The sequence below is a fragment of the Chelon labrosus genome (genome assembly GCF_963514085.1).
Source record: "Chelon labrosus genome assembly, chromosome: 9".
Lineage (NCBI taxonomy): Eukaryota > Metazoa > Chordata > Actinopteri > Mugiliformes > Mugilidae > Chelon > Chelon labrosus.
This window is the reverse complement of record NC_140359.1, coordinates 19,315,330-19,330,152: the sequence shown is the minus strand read 5'-3', so window position 1 is coordinate 19,330,152 and position 14,823 is coordinate 19,315,330. Positions and strand designations below refer to the sequence as shown.

The following is a 14,823-nucleotide window of genomic DNA, read 5'->3' as shown; positions in this document are numbered from 1 at the left end:
AATTAAGATTGAGCCATCCAAAAAACAGCTATAAATTACACCAATGTTCAAGAGATTAGGGTTAGGATTGTTTTCATCAAGAGTAATACTGTCAATTATTTCCAAAATGGGAAACAGGATGGATTTATTGGTAATTAATTATTCAAGTATGCAATAAATCCGATGAAGGCCACGAGCCAAGACATGTCAGTCAAATAAAGTGGTTTAAAAGTGTTACTTGAGTCTTCATCTCGTCATATTTCTTTCCCTCCTCCTCGTCACACTTTTTCAAAGCGGGAGAAGTTGCACCAGAAATACAATTTCTTCTGCAGCATACGGTCATAAGAGCGCTTGGAAATGACAGACTGGAAACTGCAGCACTCACGGGCATAGAGCAGGAAGAATCCTCTCCACTCATAAACTGGATTTTGATGGAGATGTTTCTCGCCGACGTCAGCCTGTTGACGAAGTTGAGCCTCTGGGGGTAGACGTAAAGCAAGTTCCTACAGAAACACGAGAAAAATAAGATCAGATAAAACTACATAAAACAAAGCAGCTCCAATACACACCACTAGGTGGCACTGTCTGTACAGCAACATTTTAATGATGTAAGGCGACGCACTAATGTTAAAACAACCAGTAATTTGCTGTGGTCTTCAGTGGGTTTAATACAACAGTGTAATCTGTCCTGAAACCTGCAATACAGGAAAATACCACAGATTCCACAACAGCTCAGACAACGCCCAGGATGTAATTAACATGCAGATGACTCATTTACACATGTTTTGCTGCAAACAAAGCCACTTTAGAATTGAAAATTCAGTAAAATTAAACCTCTTCTCAGGTAGCCTGGATGGGAACACTATAAATAGGTGCAGCGATAGAGTAATGAGTGCAATGTGACTGTTCCTGTTGCCTCTGGGCTCTGTAACAGCAAACAAACCTGTTTACACCTCAAGCCACAAGATTTCTTGTTTGTGTTTGTTCCGGTGAAGGTGAAAGCCTTACACAAACGGTTTTCATTTCTACTTCATGGACTCAGACAAATGCTAAGAGCTATGAGTTAAGAACGTATCTAAAAGCATAAAATGTAAACGGTAGTTTGGTTTATGCCTTAAAACCCACCTGTAAATGTTGTGAGGGACGTAAACCTCGTTGGAGGGAAATTCCAGCACCTCCTTAATGGGTCGAAGGTTTTTCTCAGCCACAGGTATGATAGGGATAAGCTCAGTGGACAAGCATGCCAGTGGCGAGTCGTGGACCGGAGACATGTCCAGCTTTATGGAACCTGGTAACAAAAGTCAACCTCACAATTCAGTATAATTCAAAATACACAAACAAACACACTTTGTCTAAGGCATTGGCCTACAATTTGGGGAAATACACTTTGACGACATAGGTAGTAGCGTAGTCTGCTTTAGTTTATTTCTGGCTGCTTCTCCATCTTTGCAAATTTTCAAATTGATTGTTTTGGATCAATAAAGACAGACCACACTGAGGAAAGGTTGACTGAGGAGGTTCGGAGACACAAATATTTGTGGGACTCGTCTTTGGCGAACATTCAGCGAAAGTTTCAGTCGCCATTGTTGAAAGTGAAGCAGGAAGTAGAAACAAAAATTAACCCGACTGGCAAAAAACTGGCACTGGCGGATTTTGGGGATGCGTGGATAGGTTACGCCGCCTATGTCCCACAGAGGTATAAACCGCTCTTCAGATGATAAGATCAATACCACTGTAACGCCCCTCTTCTTTAATATGAATCTACAGCCAGCAATTGCAGAGCTTAGGTTGGCACGGGACACTGGAAACGTGGAGAAAGACACAGCTTGCCACTTTGATGCTCACTAATTGATATTTGATCCATTTTAAAAGTTCTGCACAGTTATTTTTTGTCGCCAGCGATTGCTTGCCGAACTCATGAGAAGAAATACTCCAGCTGTTTGTTCAGTTTTTTGCCAGTAACTGGCTGCAGGTAAGAGATGAAATGAGAGTGGCCACCTTATTAGCTACACCTTGCTAGTACCTTGTGTTAAAAAAGGCTTTTATCTTTCATGGCACAGATTCAACAAGGCACGGGAAACATTCCTAAGAGAGTTCTGTCCACGATAGCATCTTGCAGATGTGGTGCATATTGCCGAAATCTCCTGTTCCACCACATCCCAAAGGTACTCTGTTGAATTGAAATCTGGTAACTGTGAAGGCCATTTGAGTACAGTGAATTCATACTCAAGAAACCAGTTTGAAATTATTTTAGCTTTGTGACATTAACCAGCTAGAAGTAGGCATCAGAAGATTAGAACACTCTGGTCATAAAGGGATAAATGTGGTCCGTGGAAACAATGCTCAGGTAGCTCAAGCGGCTGTAATCAAGGCCTTTCTGCCCAGAGAACTGCTGCTAGCAAGACGGTTTCTCTAGTCCAGACCATTTTCTGTAAGCCCTAAAGACGGTCGTGCTTGAAAATCCCGGTAGTTCAGCAGTTTCAGAAATACCACAACCCTGATCAATTCACTTCACCTTTCTCCTTTAACTGGCGTACCCAGTAAGGTGGCCAGTGAGTGTATTTCCCCATTTGTAGACCTTTTTGTTCACAACATAAGATGGAAGAAAATCTCTGAATGTTTAGCTGCAACGATAGATAACCTGGAATCATCTTGACTCTCCTCTGTGGAGTGGAGGTTTTCTTGATCTCAGCCAGGAACTTCAGCAAATCCTCATCACTCAGACGATCTCCCTCCTGACAGAGGACCAAAGCAAGGATCAGAACAAGCTGTCTGAGCACTACAAATGGTTTAAAGAGTGGAGCAGAGGACAGATCTCACAGCATTTTTCACAGTCAAGGATTTGTAGTAGAAAATCACTAAAATCTGATGGAATGCGTGACTGCATTTTTGACCAAAGATTGAGACAAGGCCAGTCTGTACGCACAAGCTTGTCTGCCTGTGATCTAGCTCGTATCTCTAGTAAATAAAACACAGATCTATTCTGCTCCTGTCCGACCTGTTTGAAGATGGTGCTGATAGTGATGGTGGCAGGTTTGAAGGCGGAAACATTGCAAAATTGTTCATCGATGGTACTGTAACGTTCAGAGTTCCTCCTGGGAAGTTGTGCTCTCCGGTCCATGCTGCTGGCTTTACCTGGAGAATAACGAGTCTCGGGTCAAATGATACTCACTTAGCTGCACGCAGTCTAAGGAAATGCACACAAATCCAAAGCTTTTACAGCGTATTACTGTGGAACAAAAACAAACACACCTCCTTTTAAGCTGTCAGTCTCTGTGACGTCGCGGTCTATGGCAGCAGTAGAGATGACTTCCATAATATTAACCGTGGCCCATGCAAAAGGCATGCGATAGCGACCTAGCCTCTGGCAGAAAGTCTCTGCCTGGCCTCGCAGCTTCTCAATCTTGTCCTTGTTCTAGAGAAGTTATTACAGAACAAAAAAAAATAAAATAAAGAACAAATAGGATTCTCACATTAAGCATTGATAAGCCTTGAAAAATGTGAAACATCTTTCTTTGACACATGAAGCAGTTGCTCTGCTGCATTACCTTTGTAGAGTCACTTTCCCTCAGTGTGATGTAGGGCTCTGCACAATCACTGATCTCTCCCTGCTGGAGAACCTTTTCAATCTGAAATACAGGCAGGAGAACACAAATCAGAGCAGCTCAGTATGTCCATGTCCATATTCTGCTGGCAAAGTTACATCATGCGCAGAATTACATGCTATTTGAAAAACAATATAAGTTATTTAAAGCCAAATCTCATTATATATCACTTTACAGTGTACTGGGCATTCTTTTAAGGATGCTATGCATTTTATTATTACCTTGATGACCAGGAATATATCTGGGGAAGGGTAGGTGATGGAGAAGATGGCCGATCTGGCCAATGTGGACTGATCCACGTGCGGAGTGTGAGGTTTCAAGAGGTTTCTAAACTGTTCCGAGTTCAGATCACAGTAGAAGTTTTCTGATATCTGGAGGGAGACAGAGGTTTAGATTTCAAAAGACAGAACTATTCCACGGAATACTGTTACGAGAGATGGAAGGAAGACCCTGCTTTGATGTGAAGCAAATACTGATCCTGGAATATAATCCACTCCACTCTCTGCTCATCTAATGACCTCAGACTACAAACGCAGCCATATGTCCTAATATGGCCGAGACTGGTGTGTGTCATGTGATCCCGTTCACTGGAAAGCCATTAACCACTCTCCTTCATCATGCTCATCCCATAGGACCTCAGCACTGACCACACCAAAGCACTTCTAGGAAGCCAAACTGGCCCGATATGTTAACTAGAATCCGCAAGGACATTGATGACTTTTGTTTTTTCAAATTTGCTCATGGCTGAGTAACAAACCAGAGGGCTGAAACCCTATTTAGTGATGTAAATGACCCCGTTCTCTTCAAAATGAGGCACACTTAGTGTAACCGTTGTCAGGGGAGTCAACCTCATACTGACAAAGGACTTCTTGGAATCCCAGAAATAATTTCTTAATAATCAAAGCCAGCTGACTTAAACAGCATATTATGCTTCATCGTCCCCTTAAAAAGGATAAACATGTCAAACAGGACAAAGATGAGTCTTAACTGAGTTGACATTCTGAGTGAATTATGACTCAAGGAATGTAATAACGCTCATTAATATAAAAAAAAAAAAATCAGTTACAAGGGCTATGTGTCTGAATGACTGACACACACTGTTTAAGAACAAATTCTTAAGGCTTGCGAACACCCCCATGCTGCTAAATTAACTATTGCGTAACTCGATCTGAAGTTCTCAAAGGCCTCTTTATTCAAAAAGCAGAGCTGGGTGACACATTTTGGGGATGACTTTGGGTTCTTCCCCACAAACACACTGCAACGAAGCTCAATGAATCCGCAGTTATACTTGCGCACCGAGGCAGTCGGTTAACAAGAAATGTCTTGTCCACTGATTGCATTGCAGAGTGTTTACGGCAAGTGTCAAATTGCTGTGGTTTATTTGTCACTCGTGTCCTCCCAGTGGGCCCCAGTCGCAGCTGAGCAAAGCTTGGCTTCCTCGTCTCGTAAAGGAACAACAAGGGAACCGATGCAAGCTCTCACTAAACCTGGACATTCCTACTTACAGCAAGGACACGCGGTATTTGTCTTTTCTCTGAAATCTTTGTCTGCTTATGTCCAAGACTTTGATATCATAAGTGGGCCACTTGTCGGGTTAAATCGTGTGTTTGCACCTTGGCTGATGGAGCAGAGAGACGTGATTGATTGCTTGAGCATTACGTGGGTTTATATGAACATCTGCTGCAGATTTCACAGATGTGCAACAACAAAAAACAAACATAGACGCAGCAACAATCTCCACTGGACACGTGGGAAAGTAGTAAGAGCAGATGCAGAGGTGTTGAAAATGTGAATGAAATCAAAGCAAAGCTGAAGAAAGACAAACGAGTGCACGGAGTAGAGCTGGAGAAAGACAAAAAGCAAAAGAGAGAACAGTACAGAGATAAATGGATTAATGGGAAATGCTTCACAGTTCAACTGCAATTAAATCTAACGGCCAAAACAAGCTTGACAGCCTCTCCTGACAGCTCAGACAGAGACACATTTCATGGCTCTTTAACAGTCTGGATCTGTCTTTACTCAACTTAATTGGCAGGAAGTTGTATTAACTTCCACACGGACACACTTCGGCTGAGCGCATAATAAAATTACTCGCCTTAAGCTGAATACAGTGAGACAAAGTCACATTTTAAGCTCCGCTCTTGCAGTCTGGCATCAGCAGGAAGCAGCTAAAACTTCCCTCCATTTACAAAGTAATCGGTGAGAGATTTATTATATTAAATAACGTCTATAGTTAGCACTCAACCCTAAATGTCTTGTCCCCAGACTGGCTTTTCATCTCAGAGGTCATTTAATAGCTGTGTCTTACCCAGCGGAGTATCTAAGAGCCATTACTCCCCCAGACAAGCTAGGAAGTAGCGAGGCGATGCGTAGCAGAGAACAAGCCTGGTGGCATAAACCCTGTCTCATCCGAGAGATCCATGAGCACTTAATCCTTCCAGCCTCTTCACCACCCCCCCCCCCCCCAAAAAAAAAAAACTATCCAGCTGTGTAAATCCACAGAAAACATGCAAACAGCCACAGCTCAGGACAATTTACTGGGAAAATTATGCGCAGTATTAGCAGTCAGAGACAAAAACATGTGAGGATGATGGGATATAAAACCTTGATCCCTCAATAACATGCAGACTGGGAGACCACCCTGCATCGACAGGAAGAACATGATATGTAGAAGCTACCGTTAGATGTATAAAGTACTTCATACGTTTTTTGGAGAGGCATTCAGAACATTTGTTGTTGTTACCTCGCCATGATTTTTTAGATGTCGTGTCTTGCTACAATTTGACAAATCAACTGTAACAGGGTATTTTTCTTTGACGCAAAGGGCTTTAAAATTTGCCTCAATCATTTTGATGTCCTCAATCATTTATACGCACACACTAAGACACTGATGATGACAAGCTACCATGCGAGATCGAACTGTGGTTCAGTCTTCCAAAACTATACAATGACCTGCAGTTTAAAAATGGCCTTAACTGCCATTTAAGAATAATCTGCAAAAATGAAGTATACAGCGATCAGCCACAACATTAAAACCACTGACAGGAGAAGTAAATACCACTGACAATCTTGTGACAATTTAATGTTCTGCTGAGAAACTTCTGGGCCTGGCATTCATGTGGATGTTACTTAGACATGTACTATCAACCTAGACCAGATCAGGCACCCCCACCCCATAGCAATGGCTCTACTCGATGGCAGCAGCCATCCCCAGCAGGATGCAGCCTGACAAATGCATACACACACAAAAAAAGGCTTAGGAACAACTCAAAAAACATGAAAAACAGCACAAAGTGTTGACCTGGCCTCCAAATTCCCTAGATCCCAAACTCATCAAGTATCTGTGGGGCCCCTCCCCTCAAGCCATACGACCCAAAGGTCTCCACTGACCATCATTCTGTTTCCAGACACCAAAGGAAACACTCAGAAGGCCCATGTCCATTCTCTGATGAGTCACAACTGTTTTGGAGGCACAAGGGAGACCTACACAATATTAGGAAGGCGGTCATAATGTTATGCCTGATTGGTGTAATATGAAATTGAACCTGAAGACAAAAAATAAGACATGTTGTATCTATTAGCTTGACTTGATCCCTCGGCAGTAGGGATGTACTACATTAGAAACAGTTCCTGTTTGTATGGTATTTGTTTCTGTAACTTGTAGACCTTTTATTTTTTCTTTGACTGATACCAGAACTCAAGTTTTGACTTTAAGAGGTTACACTATAATTGGGATTCATATGGTCCACATGACTGACACTGATGTGGCCAGAAGTATACTGACAGCCTCCAAGCAAACACAATGAGCCTCACAGCTGAGTTTCTGCAGGCCTATTATGTTAGAAAATGCTTAGTGCACTCTAACAGTAAAAACAAGATGGTTTTCCAGTGGTGAAAAGTTTTCTTACCTTCTTCCTCTCTTTCAGGTCATACAAAGCCATGGTGGCAAACAGTGGCTCAATCTCAATTTCGAACCTATGAAGCCAAGAAGGAAATGGAAATAAGTTATGAGCTTACAACAACAAGACACATGTTGAACGGTTTTAGCATTAGTACTCAGTTTTCCATTTACTGCAACTTCTATTCTATTCCTGTAGGTCAATGTTATAATAGGAGGCAACCCAATGTACTAAAGTAAGCGATGACATGTTTGGACTGAGGGTTAAAGGATAGGAGGGTGACACTGCCAAGCCACAGAAGGCAGAGGAATCAGTTCAACTCAAACTCTTGGCAGCTGCACGGGTTGCACAAGGACGGGAGAGATCAAGAGTGTAAAGCGGGGAAACTCTGTGTGTTTGTGTGTGAATGATGGAATGAGAGAAAAAGAAAAAGAAACAGACACAATCCCACAGAGAGAGGGAGGGGCCGAGATTTTCTGGAGAGCAACCACCGCCGCACAGCACTCCTTCACCGCTGCACACAGCCTTGTCCATCTCTGCATGTTTTATTTTCTTTTTTGTTTTTTGGGGCAACAACCACTCAGTCTCCTAAGTCATGATGAGATGCAAATACAACAATGCACGCCATGTTAAACGCAAAGCAAAAGGTCATTTTCATAAACAAGGGGGAGTTTTTTCGCTTAAATACGTCCAACTGTTGGCTCTCTGTCCAAGTCCTAAGATCTACACAAAGCAGCTGTTGAAATGACAGCACCATTCTCCCTCCCACATGATAAAATGAAAATGTATGACATACTTTATGGCCTGGCATCGGACCAGGATGCGTTCTCCAATGTGTTCCTTGGGGCAATCGGGAATGGGTCGTATTTCTACCACATCTTCCTGAAACGCAATAGAAGAAAATGTTTTTTTTAAAGCACAAGAAAAAGAGGATTTGCAGAAATAATTAAATCAAATAATGCAGGTGTTTGTCGGCCGAGAGGAACTGAAATTAAAACATGTGCGTTAAGAGAATTAAAGTGTTAACAAGGTGTGCATGTATAAGTACTTAATAGAACTGAATTATATGATTTTTTCCCAAATCTTCAAACATCATTTCTGAATATTTTCTTATTATAAAGGTCAGTCTTTATGGGGAGTGGAGAGAGACGACCTGCAACTTCTCATTACTTATTATATATACTTATTTTTCACATTTTCTTCTATAAAACTGCTTTTTTTGCTCAACCAGCAGCCACAAATCCCCAAATAATCAATCTGCTATGGCATTAAATAAAGAAATATACCAACTTCTGGCTGAACATTGGGACTGCTTGCAATTCTTTTGCTTGGAATTCATTAATAATCATTCATTGATTATTAAAAGCATAATATGATCATTTTCTAAAGTAATATAAGCAATATTGCAAGTAACGTTGCTATGTCTTGCATTCTCATATATAAAGAAACCAGATCCCAGATATCATGGAGCCGAGATAGCGGTATAATATAGTATGTCTTCATTTGGATGGAGACAATCTTTACATGAGGACCACTTGTCTCCGTATCTCACCTCGTCGGCTGGGGGGTAAAGCGCGAACAGCTCGGGGTGTCTGTTTCCGTTCCTCGCCTCCTGGTTGAAGCGGTCCAGCTCCTCGTGGCTGCTGAAGGCCAGCAGACCCTCCACCCTCTGGTCCGGGGTCAAACATCGCAAGTTAAAGTCAGAGGAGGTCAGCGTGCGGCCAGAGTCATCAGTCAACTCCGCTAGAGTTGGGGACTTGACCTGGGGCAAAGACAGAGAGGAGAGGGGTAAGGGCGGTGTCGTGGTTTGCGAGTACAAAGAGAAGGGGCCAAAGATGAATGAAATGAAAAGAAAAACAAGAAGGCATGAGCAAAATAGAAGGTATTAAGGCAGAACATCCAGAGGGAAGTCATTAAGAAAAAACAGTTGCAGGACAGGGACTTCTTCATTAATGGATGTTTGGTCAAAGCTTCTTCTTCCTCAGTTTTAGCCATATAAGTAAACTGGGTTTGAATAGATAGAGAAAAAAAAAAGTCATCCACACATATAACTCATAGTGTGTATTTTAACAGAACACTCCCTTGCACAAACAACATTTTATTAACCATCAACAACATACGCAACAGCGGTTACATTGTCAGTAGACGCTACAAACAGCTAACGGGCATTCAGTCAGTCTAGACAGTCTGTGTTTTGGCCTGGAGACAATGACACAGTCTCTTGTGTTTTCCTGAACAAGGCTTACTCAGTGCAGAAAACACAGCGCGCAGCCAAATTAAAGGTTCACTGCAAACTGCAGCAGGTGCTTCCATTCGACACATGATGTATAAACCACTACTTTTCATGTGTATTTCTTTATTTTCTTCTTATTAACAAGCAGCTTTATAACTGTAATTGTGACCCAGTGACCCATCATTCACAGGAAATATTGAATTTGGACAATGAGCAAGGGTGTATGAATTACTTATCCTCACTAGCGTTATCGACACATCATACATTAGCCGATCAAGTTCTGTAATCGGAGATGTCCCAGCAGGCTGATGGTTTGTTAGGCTAAAATGATAACAGCAAAGGGGGATGAGTGGACTCTGCTGACCCAGAGAGACACTAGCTCTGGGAAGCAAGCTGCTGCAAATTTTTGACACCCAGTGCCAAGCCAGAAACAGCACTGGCATGTTGTGCACAAGAAGAGCACCAGGTATAGGCGTTAGAAGATGAAGTATTGTTAAATATATTTAGAAACTCTGGTTTGCAGACTTCCATGTAAACAGTCTGTTGCATTAAATCATTAGTCGACTAATTAGTGAGCAAATTAACAGCCAATAATCACCTACTACCTTGTCATTATGTTTAAAAACACATCAGTAAGAGGTCTCTCGGTCTGGCACTAGCAGCATATGGAATTACTCAGACTCAGCCACAGGGCCGGGCGTAACCTCACTGCTCCCATGCTGCATCCTGATTTCAACAGTCCCTCTTGCCACCCCACTCTCCTTGTCTCTTTCACTCCCATCATCCATCAGTCTCACATCCCGGCTCTCACACCACAGGCCAGCACTGACCGAGCGTCCACCCTGGTGAGGCTTCACCCCGTGGAGGCTCCGAGGGGCCATCGAGCCATGGTTCCGGGGCTATTGTTAAAGCGGACTGAACCACCGAAGAGCCCCATTAAGCGCTAGGGGACAATAGAGCCGCTCTTCCCCTCCCTGTCACTCTCTCTCTGGCATGTAGATCATGGGAAGCTTGCAGCGGCAAAAAGAGCCTTTTGGTTAGGCAGTTGATTAACCAGAATTGGCAAGGACGGGACAACGAGAGGGGGCTGGTGAGACTGGATTCTGGACAGGAGGCTGGGAGCGGAGCTGACTGGGAGTTTAATGGGTAGATTCTGGGAGCCAGAGATTTGGGCCACAGCAAAACAAAGACGCTAGAAAGAAGGCAGTGAGAGAGGATGGGAATTTGGCATAGAGTTGTGTGATTGCATGATTGAGTCAAGGATCTGTAATGAAAGTAAGTGCCTAAAAAATATAGAATACCATAAAAGTAATGCGGGCTGATGAGTGTAAAATATTCCGGAAGAAATCTATGTAACACACTTGGGCTTGACTTGGAAGAGCCACTCACTATTCACATTAGAGCATCACCACCTCCTAAGCCTTGATCAGTATGGACTACCATACAGCCCTCCTCACTAAACTTCACCTCAAAAAAGAGTATTTTAGGGTCTAACATTCAAAGCCGAACAGTAGCGTTCTTGTAGTTGTGCTTAAGATTTGCAGTTTCAGGATGTGCAGATCTGTCTCATGTCTGTGTGTTAAGTATGGAGAGACAGCAATAGGGTTATTAGCTTAGCTTAGATGAGCTTAGGGGAAGAAAGCTGCCCTTAAAAAGTCCACCTACAAGCATCTCCAAAAGTTCTTTCATAAGGTTTTTAAGCATTCTTTGGTTTTATTTAAACATGCAGAGAGATAAGACATATAACAAAGGAAAGGTCTGGATGTCTATCCGTCACTAAGATATAAATAAATAGTCATTTTTCTTTTTATTTTATCCATGTTTATCTGCAACAGTATCAACAGAATTTGAACTTTGTCTGGAGCCATTCTATGGTTTTTCTGCTGTGCTAAGCTAATAATCCTCTACTTACTCTCTAGCTTCACTCAGAAGTGAATCTGAACTGTCTTCAGTTAGTGGTTTTTACTTTAAAGGGCCTAACAAATGCACCTAGCGAAAGCAGGCATAATACCAGATCTAACACAACATCAGTGATACGCAACAGTGCACGGACACAATAACAGAAAGAGAGGTCAGGCCACGCTGCACAAGTCTGGCTGTTTGAAAAATGGCTCTTGAAAAGAGGTTCTTTTATTGAGCAACAGAGTGCTGGTGAAGACAAGTAAAACTTGTGTAAAGCAAACCTTATTGATGTCCTCAATCTCCTCTTAAGAGACTCGAGTTTGAATGAGAAGGTTAGTGAGGGATTCTTACATAGACAATTTATTGGTTAATTTATCCAAACCCCTTTAAGACTAAAGTTGGAAGAGCGTGACGGTGTGTTTGTATGCCTTACTGGTTTCTCTTGGTTTTCTGGCTGAAAGTCAGACTCAAAGGTCTGCTTCCGAAGGAGTTTGTGCAAGCCAGCTCGCTCTGAATACGCACTCCAGCCATCCCCTTGGCACCTACACACACAAATCAAACACACCATCGAAAAGACATTGCATGATTACAGCTACAACATCTCAGAACTTCTAATCAGTCTGGATATCTGCACAAACAGAAGTCTTAAGCAGTGTAGTCACAGTGTACGAGAGCGTCTGTGGAAAACAGAGTGACAACTACAATGTGTGTGTGAAGGAGTACCTTCTAGAGACAACAAGCCACGGCTGGATGTAACTCTTTACGCAGTCTCTTACGTGGGGGTCCAACTCCACCCTGTAAAGTGAAGAATAAGAATGAGGTCAATAAGAAGACATGCAGACATTCACAGACAACTGAAAACTCAAATGCCTCTCCTATCTTAATCTGTACTTCATGGTCAAGGTGTGAAACAACTGAATTCTTGGAATAAACTAAGATAAGGATGCATTCAAACTAAATTTTTAATGTAGTGAATGTGTGTGTATATACCGAACAGGCATAACATTATGACCACCTTCCTAATATTGTGTAGGTCTCCCTTGTGCCTCCAAAACAGTTATGACTCATGGATGGACATGGGCCTTCTCAGGGTGTCGTGTGTTGTCTGGCAACAGAATGTTGTTAGTGGGGGCATTTGGGTCTTATGGATTGAGGGGAGGGGCCTCTGTGGATCAGGCTTGTTCCAGTGCATCCCACAGATACTTGATCAGTTTGGGATCTAGTGAATTTGGAGGCCAGGTCAACATTGTTCTTCATGTTTTTTGAGTTGTTCCTAAACCATTTTTGTTTGTGTGCCTGTGTCAGGCTGCATCCTGCTGGGGATGGCTGCTGCCATCAAGGAGTGTCATTGCTATGGGGTGGGGGTGTCTGGTCTAGGTGGGTTGTACATGTCTAAGTAACATCCACATGAACACCAGGTTCAATGGTTTCCCAGAAGAACATTGTATGGTCACCAGATTGTCAATGTTATTTACTTGTCCTGTCAGTGGTCATAATGTTATGCCTGATCAGTCTTCATGACTGTTATAATGTTCAGTTTATGTTGAAACAGCATCAGAAAAGTGGTAATTCAACTATAAGATCATTTTTGGAGGATGCATTTTGTGGTGCAGTTGAACTGGATGAAACACTTAAGTGTTTCTAAGGCCACTGATTAAAATAGTAACATGTGAATACAACACAATACAATTCAAGTACTATAGTACTACAAATCAGTTATTCAGTTATTTTAAACAGGCCTGTTACCCACCCATCCTCCGGGACGGTGTGCCGAATAGTCCGACACTCCTTCTCCACCTGCTCCACCTTCAGATCATCATCAGGAAAGTCCCCAAGTTCTTGCATCAGGGCTGATTCTCCGCTTCTTAACTGTGACAACAGGAACTCCTCCAGGTCCAAGGGCTCCACCGCTTCATATGCCGGAGGCTGAAGAGCAAAGGAGCGATTGGAGGAAACGTATCTAATCACCAAATGTCATTAAATATCCAAACATAGCACATTAAGCCAAGACTCTGCAAATATTCTCAGGGCTGAGCGTCACAATAATCTCATGAGAATTAGCAATAAGGTGACACAAACAGAAAAAAGCCTCTGTTTTTTTAGACTGTACAGTCAAATACACACAGGGCAGAGAAGAACTAAAGAGAAAAGGGAAGCATAGTAAGGGAGGTGGAACCAAACATGTTGAATCATGACTATTTTACTAATACCTCATACCTGTCTAGGAACAAAAGCATAAAGCAACTGGAACAAACTGGCCCGTATCAGACAGCCAGGCATTTGTCTTCTCTCTGTGAACCTATTTTTAAACGGAAACTCTATCATCCCACACTCTGCTAAAGGAGATCAAAAGCTGTAATCGTTTTAATGTAAAGTACAAACGGGTCGAAATGTCCATATGTCTTTGAAGCAGCACGTATTGTTATGATCATCGGCACAGGATGTAATAAATGCCGACTCGGGCTCAAAAGGAGTGGAGTAGATGAGCTTTGCATCCTTAGAAAGAGCTCAGAAGGAAAAAAGCACAACTGATGAGATCATTTTGTGGTGCATGCCCGGTTGTAAAAGAGGAAACAGTGCGATGGCAGGTGTCTCTGTGAAAGAAGACCGCAAACTCTGCAGACCTCCAACCTGATAACAGTCTGCAGGAAGAAGCCGATATAGCAGTATATGAAAGGAAGCCGTCCTGTCAATGTCCTGTCACAGTATTAAGAGATGAAAATCTGCCTTAGCACCTGAATGCTTAGATACTTAAATATTTAAGCTTTTAATTGTGCACACTGTCCCACACACACACAAAAAAGAGGTAGAGTGCATGAACAGGAGACGGAGAAGAGGAGGTGATAACTGCAGCAACAACATGAGTCACTGCTGTGCGCAACTTTTAAAGTGCAACAGCAAATTCCATTTGCCTTCAGACATGTTTTTGCACATCAGTCCACCCTAAGGGTTATTTTTTCCTACTTAGCTCTCAAGAGCAAATAGCACCACATGCTTTGGTATCTGTGGTTAGCATGCAGCACAAGAGGAAAAGAATACGCAGGTAGTCAGAAGGAACAGCTATATTATTATTATTTTAATGACAGGCCTACAGTACAGATGACGCCGTAGAAGTGTCAGTAAAGTCTTCACCCTACTCTACAGACGCTGCAGGCCTCCAAGTTCAAACGATCACGGTAGAACGGCCCCTTTTTCTTATTCAGTA

The 14,823-nt window shown here is 42.5% G+C and overlaps 1 protein-coding gene across 4 annotated transcripts in view; it reads right to left on the bottom strand.

Moving 5' to 3' along the window:
* Positions 1–14,823, bottom strand: part of dock8 (dedicator of cytokinesis 8) — a 50,487-nt gene that overhangs the window by 24,950 nt on the left and 10,714 nt on the right. For all 4 annotated transcript variants that reach the window (XM_084551127.1, XM_084551125.1, XM_084551126.1 and 1 more), the window contains 13 exons: positions 13,369–13,544; positions 12,342–12,413; positions 12,052–12,160; positions 9,036–9,245; positions 8,280–8,365; positions 7,493–7,559; positions 3,806–3,955; positions 3,528–3,608; positions 3,232–3,394; positions 2,978–3,114; positions 2,621–2,714; positions 1,105–1,267; positions 365–482 (listed from right to left, as the gene is read on the bottom strand). In XM_084551127.1, coding sequence (XP_084407253.1) covers positions 365–482; positions 1,105–1,267; positions 2,621–2,714; positions 2,978–3,114; positions 3,232–3,394; positions 3,528–3,608; positions 3,806–3,955; positions 7,493–7,559; positions 8,280–8,365; positions 9,036–9,245; positions 12,052–12,160; positions 12,342–12,413; positions 13,369–13,544 — 1,626 coding nt within the window. The remainder of the gene's footprint in view (positions 1–364; positions 483–1,104; positions 1,268–2,620; positions 2,715–2,977; positions 3,115–3,231; positions 3,395–3,527; positions 3,609–3,805; positions 3,956–7,492; positions 7,560–8,279; positions 8,366–9,035; positions 9,246–12,051; positions 12,161–12,341; positions 12,414–13,368; positions 13,545–14,823) is intronic.